The sequence below is a fragment of the Rhinolophus ferrumequinum genome, chromosome 4 (assembly GCF_004115265.2).
Source record: "Rhinolophus ferrumequinum isolate MPI-CBG mRhiFer1 chromosome 4, mRhiFer1_v1.p, whole genome shotgun sequence".
In the NCBI taxonomy this organism is placed as follows: domain Eukaryota; kingdom Metazoa; phylum Chordata; class Mammalia; order Chiroptera; family Rhinolophidae; genus Rhinolophus; species Rhinolophus ferrumequinum.
In genome coordinates, this window is record NC_046287.1 from 69216569 (window position 1) to 69231612 (window position 15044).

At 41.0% G+C, this 15044-nt stretch overlaps 1 protein-coding gene across 1 annotated transcript in view; it reads right to left on the reverse strand.

The window, feature by feature from the left end:
- Positions 1-11949, reverse strand: part of LONRF1 (LON peptidase N-terminal domain and ring finger 1) — a 28236-nt gene extending 16287 nt beyond the window's left edge. The window contains exons 1-3 of the mRNA XM_033104874.1: positions 11126-11949; positions 1654-1772; positions 273-395 (exon numbers count right to left, since the gene is read on the reverse strand). Of these exons, the coding sequence (XP_032960765.1) occupies positions 273-395; positions 1654-1772; positions 11126-11846 (963 nt within the window). The 5' untranslated portion in view covers positions 11847-11949. The remainder of the gene's footprint in view (positions 1-272; positions 396-1653; positions 1773-11125) is intronic.
- Positions 11950-15044: the final 3095 nt, after the last annotated feature.

Here is a 15044-nt window from a genome sequence, read left to right on the forward strand (position 1 = left end):
AATTAAGGATAATTAGTCTGGTTCGGATCAGAATATTAGGGAACATCTAAATATAATAATGCATTTAAACATCTGTGAATGAAATGTTTTGATTTCAGTCAGAACTCAATACACTAAATATATGAACCTGAAAACCACTTGTCAAGTTGCAACTAAATTTGACTCATGGATTCCTTATGTTCTTATCCCAACTTTCTAATTAGCATTTTCTTTTAAAGAACTGTTCTTTAGCCCTGCCTTGTCCTATTATTATAGGTAGTACACTGATTTACCTTTTCTACTGCTAGCTTTGCAGGTGCAAAATCTTCATCAAGGGCTAAGCACTGCAGAAATAGTTGTAAGGCATCACCTAAAAAGCCAGCATCGTGGAGTACTTTTCCTTTCCTGAAGTAGACCTTCAATAAAAGCACACATACACAACTTTTATTGATAGAATTTTTTAAAAAAATATCAACATCAAGAAAAGAAAAAAAAGATCAGCTCAGAAATGCTCATTATGAAACCGAATGACTCAGGAGCCCAGAGCACTTTTGAGCTATACTTGCACACTACCCTGGAGAAGCACTATGGAGAAACTGAGGCCGAGAAAAATGATTTCAAAAGCACATTTCTAATTATATCACTTCAGTGATAAGTGCAGAGGGTTCTTTCTTTTTTAAACAATTTTAAAGTTGTCCATACAGATCACTTTCCCTCTTATTCTTTCAATATATTTGTCTTGTACTAACCAGTCATGCCATCATGGGATTGTCCTCATTAATTTATAATTTTGGAGCCTCCTTACTATACTGTCTTCAAAGGCACAGTTTCTTTTGTTTGTTTGTTTTGTTTTTTAAGATTTTTCATCTTTTTATTTTGTTAAATTAGAAACTTTAAGCACACATTACAATAATTACCATCTACTGTCATCATTGTTTCATAAAAGGAGGATTTTTTATTATTATTAGTTTCAGGTATACAAAACAAAGTAATAGTCAGACATTTATACCCCTCGCAGAGTGATAACCGTCCCCCAATCTACTACCCCTCTGACATCGTACATATGTTACAATTTCAAAGGCAATTTTGAATAAAGGAAAAATTCACAAAAAAGAGTAACTTCTAGCTTAAATAACATTTTGGGGAGATGGACTGATTTGCCTTGTCATTTGATAAAAACTGAAAATCAGTAGACTGATTATATATAAGCCACAAGTCTTTTTTAAACTATACAGAGGAAGACAACCTCCTGTGTCCCACCCAATGTATTAAGTCACTAATCATCTGGTTCCCTACAAAATGCCTCAATCAGTTTTCTAGCCTCAACGACCTCTTCTCTTTCTATGAATAAACCTCCTCCATCCATGTCCAGTTTGCATCCATCTTCACAATATGGCCAGTTGTATCTCTTTGAGGAAATTTTGTATACCAAAGTCTCTATTTTTTTCTGTGCCTTGAATTCAGGTTGCTCTTTAGTTAGGAAACAATGATTTCTTACAATTTAAAAAATTGTCAGATGATATTTATCAAAAGTTTTGACCTTAGATTTTGAGAACTCTATATATTTTACTCAGAGTCAACCAGTCCATTCTGTTAAAACTTATAACCATAATTGCACGCAGGTTCCCCCGTTAAAATTTTTAAATGTATGCAAATAATAAACAGCAATTTTACCTCAGGCCAATTTGGCAGTTGAAAGAGAACTGCATTTAAATCTTCTATGGCGGCTTTAAACTCTTGGAGACCAGCATACGATTCAGCTCTGTAAATTTTTAGAGTCAAGTCGCTGGGCTCTGAAATAAACATTTTATAAGAGTTGATTGTTTTGAAAAGATTATTGTATAATACACAAAATACATCACGTTAAAGAATAGACTTAATGATTCCAGTCGATAACCACCAAACCAAAGATTGTGAACCAAGCACAATATAGGTGCAACCTACTTACATGTTGAATTTTATCTGTAATTTATATGAAATCATTATAGACTATTTTAGCGGAGGATATTGTGTTTTTTAAGAATACTGAAATATTTTTTTACTATGAATAATTACCTCTAAGAAATCAAATGTTTTCTTAACATAGGGCATTCTATACAGATTTAAAAGACATGTCTTAGCTATTTACAAGATTTGCCTTAGATATTTAGAAGATTTAATTTTTTAAACCTTAATTTCTATATCTTCATTTATAAATGTCCATATGTGTAAACTACTGTATGTGGAATTTCCATAGTAACAAAGACTGACCAAGGCTCAATCTCATGAGGTATATAATGGTCCTTATTTGGGAGAAAATGGGTTGATGAGAGTCAGCTTTTTTAAGAGGTTAAAATTTTAATTCCTGACATTAGCAAGAATGGTATTGGACCATCCCCAAACAGATTTAGTTTCAAATATACCTGAGGGGAAAAAACAAAAACTTTGTTGTTAATTTCACTATCTTCTATGTCTCTAGGTGAGAAACCAAATTAAGCATCCAATCTCATTCAGAATTTCAGACACTTAGCTCCTTCATCAAAACTATAATCAATTACAGGTACACAGATTCTAAAATGGAAGTCTAAGCAAGAAATAAATTTTCAGTAATCTACAGATGACATAAACTTGACTTTTAAAGCTACTGATCTTTGAAGCTTTCAAAACTGTATGCAGATAAAATAAAGCATTCATTGCAAAAAGGGCATAAAGACCTCATTAAGAAAAACTAATAAAACTCCTTAATCGCTCCATGGTTTACTCGTTTTTAAATAATTGCTTTTCTATAGATAACTCTTGATTGAACAATTAAATTAGAAGGGCCTTTTTCGATTGCTGGTGCTTCAGAATTGGAATTATATATTGTCCCCTCAAATTTAAACCAATGAAAGATTTTAAAAAAGAATGAAATTAGTATTTCATGAAAATGTCTTACTTCCCAAATAAAAGACAAACCTAGAATATTTTATCTTTCCTTTCTTAAAACAATATAATTGGAAATCATTATCTCTGAACAAACAAACAAAAAAAACCCACCATTGATTAACCACCTCAAAAGGTTAATCAATCAAGAATGGAAAGTTCTAGCACAAAGCTAGACCCTGTAGGTGTTCAAAAGAGTTTACTTTATCCCTGTTGCTGAGTTTATTATCTAACTAGAAAATTTTACTTTATTGTGAAACAGAATCATGTAATCCTGATTTGACAAGTATAACTGGAGTTCAGAAAGTCGAGAGCAGTGTTTGCCAAAATAGTCCAAGAGTGTGTAGTAAACATATCAGCATCAAAACCCTGAGCTGTAAAAAAAGGACTGCAGCCCAGGACATGCAGTGTTCCACCCACAGCTGGGGAGCTTCCAACAGCATCCTTGAGACCCGCCTCCGCTCCAGCACCTCCAGAGAAGGACTTCACTGTCACAACAAGCAGCCCATTCCACTCTTGGATCCTTTCCTGGGCTTTCAAAAAAATTCCCTTTTTTTTTCTTTTACAGAGAGTCCCCAATGCCTCACACTCAATGCAGCGCACATCCAGAACTGCTGAATATCATATCCTTTTGCAGTCACCTTTATATATAGCTTTTTTAGGGCAGTACTGAAGAAAGTGACTGAGAAGACCTCTGTCTTTGAGAAAACCCAATCTATCAAACTTCTCCACTCTGACCAAAACGAAAAAAGACTATGTGCCCTCTGCTCTCAACACGAAAACACTCAGAACGTTGAGACTCCCTACGAGGGTCCCAAAGAGTTAGTGGATATTGGGGCGAGAAGAGATATACCCTAATATATCCTAAGAAGAGAGGACAAGAGGGTCAGATTTTAAAATTCTTGTTCCCTAATTCCTCATACGTAATGTTTTTATTGAGAACTTCAACTGTTAGAATAATTATTTTGAATGATTCTTATTAGGAGAAAAACAAAACAAAAACAAAAAATCTCACCAGGTGAGTTCAAACTCAATACCTTTTCAAAGAGATTAGGGGCACCTCCTAAAAAGCCAAATGCACTAATCGAGGCCCTTTGAATAGCCAAAGCATACAGAATGTATGCCCTCCATGTAAACTTTTCTGAAAGGCAACTGAAAAAAAGCAATCAGCTTTGGCTGTGTCATTAACTCAAGTTGGAAAGAGTCAACAAATATTTACTCTATGTTCTCTACCTGGCCTTGAGGACCTGGATGGAACAAGTCACCTCACTGGGCACGCCATCAGGGAGGGGCCTGTCAGTCCAGTACTGCAGGGATCCGCTGTGCCTAGCAAATGCCTGGCACATTACACTCAATTGGTTGAAAAAAACGAAGAAATATAAACATAGACGCAGTTTGGGCTAATTGTACTGAGCATGATTTAATTCCCAAACCTTTTACCTTCAGTCTGATTTTTTCACCCTACCTTCAGATTCATCAAATTTCCAACTACCTGCTGTACTTTTCCTGTGTTCCACACAAAAACAAACACCACCAAAGAAAGGTGTCTTTTCACTGTATTCTCTATTACTAACACCACTGACTTCCCCAATCAAACCAAACTTTGTCAATTTTACCTCCTAAAATATTTCTCAAATCTGTCTGTGCTCTTTTTCTATCCTACTGTTAATTGCTGTAGTTTAGGCTCCTGAAATCTCTTTGGGATTATAGCCATAGCTTGCTAACAGCTCTCCCTGCCTCCCATTTTACACCAGCTATATCCTCATCGTAGACAGGATCAAATGAGTATTCAGTACCACGTACAAGTTCTTTCACGTCTGGCTCCTGCCCATCTCTCCAGCCTTACTTTTTATCTTCATCAGCCTCCCACTTGACATCCCAGTAAGACCTAACTACTCACCTGCCCCACGTAAGCCACTCAATTTCATGCCTCCTCCTTCCTCTGCTCCCAGAGCTCCGTCCTCGTCATATCACCGCACCTTCCCGTGGTCTGGGTAACTTTTTCTCACCCAACAAGCTCACCAGTCTCTTCTCAAGATGCTTTTCTCTGAGTCTACCTTCACTCAGTGTATCTTAAAGATCAAGAGCATGAGCTTTGCAGCCAGAATGCCTGGGTTTAATTTCTGGCTCTTCCACTTAACTCCCTGTGACCTGGGGCAAATTTACCAAACACCTCTACTTCAGTTCTCTCAGCTATAAAATTGAGGTTTTGGTTTTTTTAGATTTATTTTTATTTAAGACACACCACTTATATATGCTATTCTCAAGCGATTTGCAACCTTCGGGATATTCCTATGTGTGTCTAGTATTGTCCACATTTTTATAGATAAGGAAACTGAGTACAGAGAGTTTAAGTAACTTACCCAAGATCAAAAAGCTAGTAAGTGGAGGATTCGAGATCCTCCTTCAGGCTGTCTGGCTGCAGAGGTCTTGCTGTTCACCTCTATGCAAAGAACAGCACTGACCTCACAGAGCTCGTTAAGAGAGTAAGTTAATACACGCAAAATGCTCAGAACAGGGTACACTGTAAGCACCGCTAAGGGTTTGCTGTTATGATCGCATTCGTTCACTGTATGTGCATAGCATTAATTATAAAATCTGTTTTTGAGCTCTCTCCATTATTTCCTATCTTTGTATCCTCAAGTCCTGGCTTGAACTAGGGGAAATTAATTAAAATATGTATGCTTAAACTCCTCAATTCATGCTCTCGTTTTCTTTTCTCTTAGACCCAGTAATACTGTTAGTTAGTCAAACAAAAATTTTGAAATAAAATTCTACTACACATCTGAGGAAACTAGTCTTAAGTTGTCCAAGGCATTTATTTCATGGGCTGAGGATAAAGTCCTCCAGTCTCGATTCCTCCTCATCTTTGTTCCAAGTCTTACCTTCGGGATATGTGATTAGTACTGAGAGGTTACAGGTTGTTTCTTTAGTTCATCTTCAAGAAACTTTTTTTCTAATTACAAGTTATTAAATGTTTACTTACAAAATTTGAAAAATATAGAAAATCAAGAATTAAAAATCTTTTTCCCACCACAAAAAAATAACCAGTGTTGGTATAAAACCTGTACTTTTTCTCTTGCACGTATAGATTACATTTTTAACATACAGTTTTATAAAATACACCAAAACATACTGTTTATAATCTGCTCTTTTTGTCAGTGTAATTAATAATTAAGTCCACAAGACTTTTAATGGTTGCAAAATATTTTACTGTATACAATCTTTTAAAAATTCCCTACGCTGCAATTTTTAGTTCAATTTTTGCTAATATAAAAAGCAGTACAATGAACATCTATCTATATGCCTTTACATATCTACTTACTTCCTTAGTTATTTTTATAAAGCTGAATGTGCAGAAAATTACGTAGCTATACAAAGTTTTCAATACATTCCGCTACCCCTCCTTTTATAAAAACTTTACTTATTTTACAGTCCCACAAGCTGTGTTTTTGTTTCCTAGAAAAAATACAAATGAAAAATAGCATCATTATTTTAATGTGCACTTCTTCAGTGAGCCGGAACCTTAAAACTACTATATATTTACTGGCTATTTAGATGCTTTAATTATAAAAATTCCCTGTTCATATCCTTTTTCTCATTGTTCTGAGTGTCCTTTTTTTGATTTATATGTCAAGCTATTTCACAAATTTCAATGGCTAACCAAAATACCAAATTTCTTTGCTTCTTTGACTTTATCAAGTTCAGTGTGGTAGAACTCGGTTATCACAGCTAAACTAAAAGCTGCCAACTGACAAATTATCAGTGAATGATTAATAAAAATCCAAGAATACTAGTTTGGTATACTAATTAAGATTATAACCACTGGATTCAGAAGATGTGGGTTCAGATCCACTATGGACAGTTTACCTAACTCTGAACCTCAGTCTCCTTACCTATAAATAAATGGTAGTGACACCAACATTTTAAGACTGTTTTGAGAAATAAATAAGATAATGCATCTTGACAATTAAAACACTGCTTGGCACAAAAGTGCTGAACAAGTAATAAAAATATTGCTAATATTACAAAATATTTCAAAACAAGTTGATTAAAAAAATGAGATTAGCTCTTCATATATTTACTGTCCTTTATAGAATAAGTCAGAATACACCTAAGTTTACCGCTTAAATTCAAATCTCTTCATGTTAACCTAGATTAAGATATTAAAAACCCTTTACATTTTCCTAACCTGTATTCAGTATTTACCCATAATTTGACTAATCTTTGTATAACTAAAGCCTTGCATTGTGGTATCTATGTTTTATTGATGTAGGCTAAAATGTTACCAATAATTAACATATGCAATCTAAAATGAGGGTTTAACCCTTACTCTGGTAATGTTATGAATGTGGTAGAGAGAAAAGAACAGAACTTGACATCACAAGATTTGGATTTCAATTTTAGCTAAATCATTTTGTAGTTGTAGTATGTTTATTTACATTTATAAAAAATACTGCATTTTAATATTTATGGGGTGTTTACACTTTCAGGCACCATTCTAAATACTACAGCTTTTGACAATTCTCATAACAGACCTAGGCGGTTGTTATTATTGGTACCTATCTATGATACCAATAGATATCTAGTGGTATCTATGAGGTAGATACTAGTCTCATTTTTCAGATAAGGGAACCAAAACAGGGAGGTTAGGCCCAAGGTCAGAAAATAAGTGGAGGGCTGCACTGCCATTCAAACCTAGACAGTCAGCTCCCAGCATGCACAGCTTTAACCACCAAGCCATACCACATGTCTAGCTTGAGGTACCTCAATTTCCTTCTGAGGGTAATAGTACTCCACAGGATTCTTTGTGAAGATCAAGTAACGTAAAGAATTTAAAAATACCTGGTACTAGTCAAAACTATATAATTAATAAAGACAAAATTTCCTTCTCCATGTATTTTAAATAAAATGTTCTCCCCCTTATGACCTTCCTTTTTAAAAAACCACTTCAAACTGTAATTATACTGTTCTGTCGTCTTCTTTGGGGGGAGAGGGGTATAAGAGGGGAGGAGGCAAGTCAGTGTGAAACTTCATTAAAACTAAAAGGAAGACAGCATAGCAAAGTGGGATCATTTCAAAAGACTCAAGTATAAAGATTCAATGCAGAAAAGACTTTTACATAATATCCTTGAATACAAAAAAGACAGAACGTTATGAAACATCTGAGAGTTAATATCAAAAGATCAATGGATTAAGTGTTATCTAAATATATTTCAATTCAACAGAAACTTATGTAATCTCAATGGGAAACTTCTGATTTTGGCAAAGGTTTTCAAGCTTTCCTTTCTTGTTGACAGAGATAAATTTGGATTTGTGTGGGCTAACTGTAGACTAGATTATATTTTTCTAGTTAATATTTACTAGTTTCATTATAAAAATTACATGAAAAAATTGTGAAGTTCTTTTCCCCAAATGAAAGCATCATTAGTAACAACTGTACAGTTTTATAATTATAAAAATACATTCCAAATGCCTATCTAGCTAACTAGCCAACTCTCAAAAAGTTACCACCTAACTGTACAAATATTTACAACTCTACAAAATATTTTTATTTATGCCCATAAACTGTTAAACACATATCTGTAAATTACCAACTATTATTTGGTAGCTTTAAGATTTTTTTCCTCCTACTTTGCACTAAGACTTCGAAGGGTGTAAAAAGAGTATCCTCATTAGTACCATTCAGACATATTTTCACGTATGGAAGTAATGATTTTCCAAAGACCTAAAAATGAGGGGAAAACAGCTAATGAGATGAAAGTCAGGAGGCTTGGGTTCTAGTCATGCAAAAATAGGATTAAGTAGCTGAATGGGCAAAATTTCCATGTGCCATCTATGGAAATGGGAAAAAAAAGTAGATCTTACAGAGTCTTTTTTTCTGTTAAAAATAGTATCCTCAATCCAAGGCCCAGAATCTTCCTTATGTTAATTAGTAAATGTGCTTACTCTTCTACCATGGATTAGGACCTGAATTCTTATGAAGCAACTACTTTAAGAGGTCAAATCACTAATCATAATACTAGACAGTGCTGTTGATAAATTTCATCCTTTATTTTATACTAATGCCAAAAAAAAAAATCTTCCTTGGAAATTTATATTAAAAATTTTCATTGGATGAGCTATAAAGGCAGGATGAGTACTCCAACATTTAGAACTGGAAGGAAAATACAGTGTTCCCTCTACAACCAGTTAGCTGTGGGCTCTGGACAAGTCATTTCACTGCCCTAGATCCTGCTTCTTCACTTTCAAAATAAGGACCATGGCCTTGATGGTCTGTACCACCCCTCTTAAAATCTGTTCAGCCAAAGCCACAGAGTTGTCTGTATCAGAATTTTGTATTCCAAATAGTTCTTTTTTGTTCTGGGTTTAACATCCCCATAAAAATAGTGAAAGAATATGAAAACATGCCAAGTTTATGCTTTGAGCTCTAAAGGTGTTAAATAACTTGATATATTCTAAGCAAAAAGGTCTAATAAGCACTTAGAGTAAAAGAACCATAAAAAAAATACTTTCAGTTACATAGCTTATAAATTTACCTAATATCTAACATCAATTTCTATTTTATAAGACAGGTATGGGTAAACAGAAACCAGCCTAGGGGGTAGTCTTTTGACTGGGGGGGGGCTAAGGGGGTGCTCTAACTTAAGTTTACACAACAAAGACTGTGATAACAAGTTTAACCACACCTCCCCCCACCCCAATAGGCAAAAGGCAATGCTGAACACAATAGAAGATTCCACTACAGGCCCAAGCAAATTACATCCTGGTTAGAAAAGTATAAAATCCCAGCTAAACAGAAACTCAGGGCAGCGGTCTACTCCACACTCTGGCCCTGGCAACTCCTCTGCCAGTGTTTCTCTTTTTAAATAAACTTTGTAACTTCTATTCCTTTGTGCCTCTTGAATTCTTTCACAATCCGGGAGCTAGCAACCGTGACATTTTAGATTTCTATTTTCTTGGGGATTATTTTCCAAGTATTACTTCAAGTCATCATAGATGCTAAGCTTGAAATACGCTGATTTAACACAAGGTTTAACAATGACACTGTTGACATTTGGGGCCTGGCGATTGTGTGGGAGGCAGTCCTGTGCATTTCAGGACGTTTAACAGCATCCCTGGCCTCCACCCACTGGATGTACCAGCACCAATCCCACAAGGGGTGGCAATGAAAAATGTCTCCAGATACAGTTCCAGATAATGTCCCCTGGGGGGTAAACTCCCCCAGGCAGAGAACAACCGATTTAAATAACAATTCTTCATTTTACATAGGTAAGTCTGAAATGTCCCCTTCCACAGCCTAAAACCACCTTAAGAAAAGTGCTAAGCTAGGTTAGGTGGCCGAAGCTGCTTCTCCGAGGTGAAGAAATAGACAAAAGATCTAAAGGCCTATCCCCACAACTTGATCAAGAGTGGAAAGGCAAACAGAAGCGTGGCAAAGAACTCGATGAGACTACCTCTTTATCTTGGACCGTGAATTAGGTGTATTCGAAACAAAGCACATATATGTTGATGAAATAAGTATGATTTCAAATAGGCAGGTTGAAACTATCAAGAGGAACCAATTCCGCAGGCATTTTCAGGGAAGGCTTGAACACCCCTGGGCAGCTCGGACACCCGCCCAGAGCCGAGTGGCCAGCGGGGCCCCCGGGTGCTGGGTGCGGGCGCCGAGCTCCCGCCACGCCCACCGGACGTCACCCGTTACACAACGCACCCCCCCCCATACACACACAGCTTATGCAATTCTGCCCTCCCGCGGCTTCCAAATTGCCCCAGTGACTTTTGTGGGAGACAAAGGTAAACGTTGCCCGCCTAGGATCCTCTCTCTCCGCCCCGGCTGTCGTTTGCGGAGCGGCCAATTACCGGAAAGAGCGCGGCAGGAAGCGAGCGGCCGCTCCGGCTCGCCCAACTCCCACCCATCCCGCGCTCCGGCGCCCTCGCCCCCACTCCGCTCAGGAGGCGCCCGCCAGACCGCAAGGCCGCGTCCGAGGGAACCCCGCGCCTGTGCGCCCCTCCCCGCGCCGCGTCACAGTCGGCTCCGACGGCGATCCCCATTGTGACCGAAGCACCCCAGGGCGCCGCCCCCTCCCATACTCTCGAGGAGCCCGAGACCCGACACAAGGGAGTCAGGCAGCCTTGGGGAAGCAGAGACACCTCCCGGGGGCACAGACGAGCTTGGGTAGCTATCCCATCCCGACAGGAGGGTGGGGTCGGCCGGGCTCGCGCCGCATCCCCGCGCAGTCACCTGCTCGCAGCGCCTCGCAGGCGGCGGCCAGGGCCTCCCGGTAGCGCCCCTGGTGCAGCAGCTCTGCGACCCGGCCGGTCGCCCGGGCTCGCTCCCGCTGGCCCGGGAACCACTTCTCGGCCAGGTGGTTGAGGACGACGCTGGTTCTGAAGCCAGAGGTGGCGATGGCGGTGGCCAGAGGCGGGGACCGCGGAGCGGTGCCCTCAGCATCAGTGGCAGCGGTGACGGCGGGTGGCAGCCGGTCCCGGCAGAGGCGGCAGCGGGAGCGGAGCTCTCTCCGCAGGCAGCGGCGGCAGTAGCTGTGGCCACATGGCACGGTCACCGGCTCGCTCAGAAAGTCCCGGCAGCCCAGGCAGCTGAGCAGCCCACCGGCGCCGGAGTCCGCGCCCGCTGCCGGGGTCGCGCTCCAGCCCAGCCCATGGCGGAGCCGGTAGTTGAGCACCAGGCAGTCCACCAGGGTGCCCAGGCACTCGGGCCTGACCGGGGCCCCTCGGCGCAGCGCCGCCGCGTACGCCTCCAGCGCTCCCTTCAGGTGGCCGCCCAAAGCCAGCAGCTCGCCGCGGCGGAGTAGCAGCTCCCAGCACTCCGACTCCGCGGCCGCGCGCTCCAGCCGGTCCCCGCTGCCGCCGCCCAATTCCCAGAACCGGCCTCGGCTCCGCGGCCTGGGGGCCATCTCCCGGCTCCCTCCGGGGGAGCTCCTCGCAACGGCCGGAGAAGACATGGCCCGCAGAGGGCTGCTCTGCCGCCGCCGCCCGCCGCCACGGTCCCGGAGTCTCCCCGACGCGCGGTTCCGCACGCGGCCCGCGAGCAGGGGGGCGTGGCGCGCGGACACGGCGGGGCGGCGCGCGCCCGGGAAGCCCCGGGGGCGGGGCCTGGCGTGCGCGGGGTGGGGCCGGGCTCCGCTAGAGCACCCGCGACTCCCCCGCACCGCCGCCGGCCGGGTCCCCAGGGGGCCGACTGGCTGGCCCCGCCCCTCCCGAAGCCCCTCCTGGCGAGGGACAGGAGGTCAGATGATCCACCAGCGGGGATCTAATTGGCTTCCCCCGAAAGAAGGGCCTGGCTTGTAACTGAACAAAGCCCGAAGGAGCCCAGACCTTCATCGCCCTCCCTTCGCAGCCGAAAGCCCCCCACCTGCCACGGCTTCTCCCCTAATGCCTGCTTCCTCGGCGGTCTTCTGCCAAGAGGCTGGCCTCGTGGGACTAAGCCCTAAATCCCCGCCCACCCGAGTTGGGACCCGCGCCCTTTGTGAGAGCCTCCGGCTGTAGTGTCAGGGTTGTCAGGTACAAATCTGCATTTTCATTAGTTTATGCCCAAGTTACAGATAGACACGTAGAGGGCCTAGGAATGCGTAAAGTCAGTCTGATGACTTTGTGACTCCTCAGGTCTAGAGTCGATCAACTTGAGAAATAATATAACCCCACCCACGTTCCTGAGGTGACTCCTTCCAGAGGGCAAGACAGTATTCCGTGGTGCCAAGTTACTGTTTTCTTTGCTGTTTAAAACTCACCCCCACCTCAAGGGAGAGAGCCCACACGTTCCCGAGGTGTCAGTTCTACCCTCCACATCTCATTCACTGCCCTACAGCTAGCAAAGACCCATATTTGGCGTTTTTGAAGAGTAAACACCAGGATGAATGCTTTTCACATAGTTATCACCGTATAACTAGAACCCAAGCAGAATCTGCAGTTCTGCTGACAAAAAAAGATCCGTTTCTATATTTTCTTTAAACTTTATGGCAGTGAGTTTAAAGCTCTCAGTTGAAATATTTACAGATCTGATTATAGGGTTCTAGATTGTTAATGCTGGAAAGTGACTTAGAACTTTTAGTTATTTTTTGAATGGTTAGAAACAATGGCCCAGAGAGGGCAAGTTATTTGCCCAAAATCACATTGCTAATATTATACAGAGGTTTTAAGATCACCTAACTCTGATTCTACTATTATGTTACCATGTTAGAGCTTAGAAATACTATTTTACATGAGATTTTCAAAATAAGCTGCTAGATGGAATGTTAGCCTGAGCATGCTATGTCTGAAATCGGCCAACGTTTAATATCCATCTTTATACAGAACAGGTAATTGCGCTCAAAAGTGCTTTGAGTTACATGTGTTTTTACTACACAATGAGCAAATTGTGTAACTTCGGAGGAGATGGAGATATATTGTCCCAAAAGGAACAAGGAAAAAGCTAACTGAGGAAAAGCTGAGGCTTTTGTTCCAAACAGTGTGCAGAGGCAAACAAGTTTATCACTCACGTCAAACCCCGAGCAAATTACAGCTAAGACCCAAGGAGCAACTTCTAGTCATTTGAGGTGGGGAATATTGGGATTAATTCATGAGCATAATCTTGAACCTAATTCTAACCCCCTAAATTACTACCTTCCTTCAATAAGCAGAATGACTTCAGTCAGATGCCCACATACTCACTGAGACTTGAAACCATAAGTGGTACAACAGGTATCCTTAGGTACGTGGACATTGACGTTTGCGATGCGTTCCTGTCCTTAACAGCAGCTTGCAAAATGTGCAATAGTAAATAGTAAATTACTGAGCAGTAAGTATGTTCATGATTACACCAGAAGTATGAAAAATTGGTGAACATGCATATCTTATTAAATACAGTTTAAATCAGGTTTTGTCATGTATGGTTCAGAAAATAATATAAAGTTTCATTTGTCCTTTGGAGTTTCTTTCCCTAGTAAATGTGACAACCACATTTGATTCTGGTGTGAAATAAAATGGTACAAGTATAATGGGAGAGGGAAAAAATGGGACTGTAGGAGGAACCTTGCCGTGTTCTGCTTGGCGTTTGTGAATGGTAATAATTCATGTTTGCTGGTTTATACATTTACATAACTGGTTCTCATTTATGTAACTTATTTATGTAAGAGGCTGTACTGCCTCTGTGGCCTTTGTGTACTGCACAATTTCCCTCTGAATCCGGAAGTCTGGGGCAAAACAATCACTGGCTCTATGACAGTTCACTCTTCACAGTCATCCTGTGCCACCAAAAGAGGATATGCACTCTGATGCGACTGCTTTTTAAATTCAGAGGAGAGAAAAATGAGTGTATCTCTTCGTTCATTTTCTAAAATTTGGACTTTGGTCTCTGACTCACCCAGGGAGGCTGCCAGGGAGAAAAGAGAATTCTGTGAAAGAGCCCCCAGGCTGGGAGGAGGGCAATGGGGTGAAGAACTCTCCTCTGTTTTCCTTTCAGCATTACTTGCTTGGTCTTTTCTAACAAAGTAGTAAAATCATGAGATTTGTATTTCATTTCAGTTTTAATTTTAGTGTTGTCTTCTAAAATAGATCAGTTATGTAAGAGAGTAAGAAGAAAAGCATATCTGTTTCCTAATTTGGAAAATGCTTATCACCATCATTGCCTGCATAGCCCTGCCCTCCCCCACCCTTCCTCACCCCCCTACACACACACCACAAGGAGACTTTGCCTGAGAGAGTTAGGTAAACTCCTATGAAAGAGTAATGTAGCATAGTGCTTTCTTTGGACACCCGTCAGCTGAAGATGAGTATTTGAACCTGTTTTTTAACGGGGGTGAATTTACCATTTGTTCCTTCACATTCTTTTCATTAAAAAAGCCTGAATTTAAGCTTCAAGAGCCAAGCAAAATTATGCCCTCTTCCTGATTAATTTCAGTTGGCAACATTCTCGTCTGCATTGAAAACAGTAAAGTGTCATATAATCAGTACCTATCCAGTAGCATATCCACACATATTGCACAGATGGAAGGAGCTATAGAGACCACCGCTCATACCCCTCCTGCGATATATGTATATAAGAACGCTGAGGTTGGAGAACCTGCTGAGTTAATAGAAGTCATACTGAAGAAGGAATCCAGAGACCTGGGACTGACCATGTTTATGCCTTTGTCTGTGAGGAAGTCCCTTGGCCATCTCTGAGT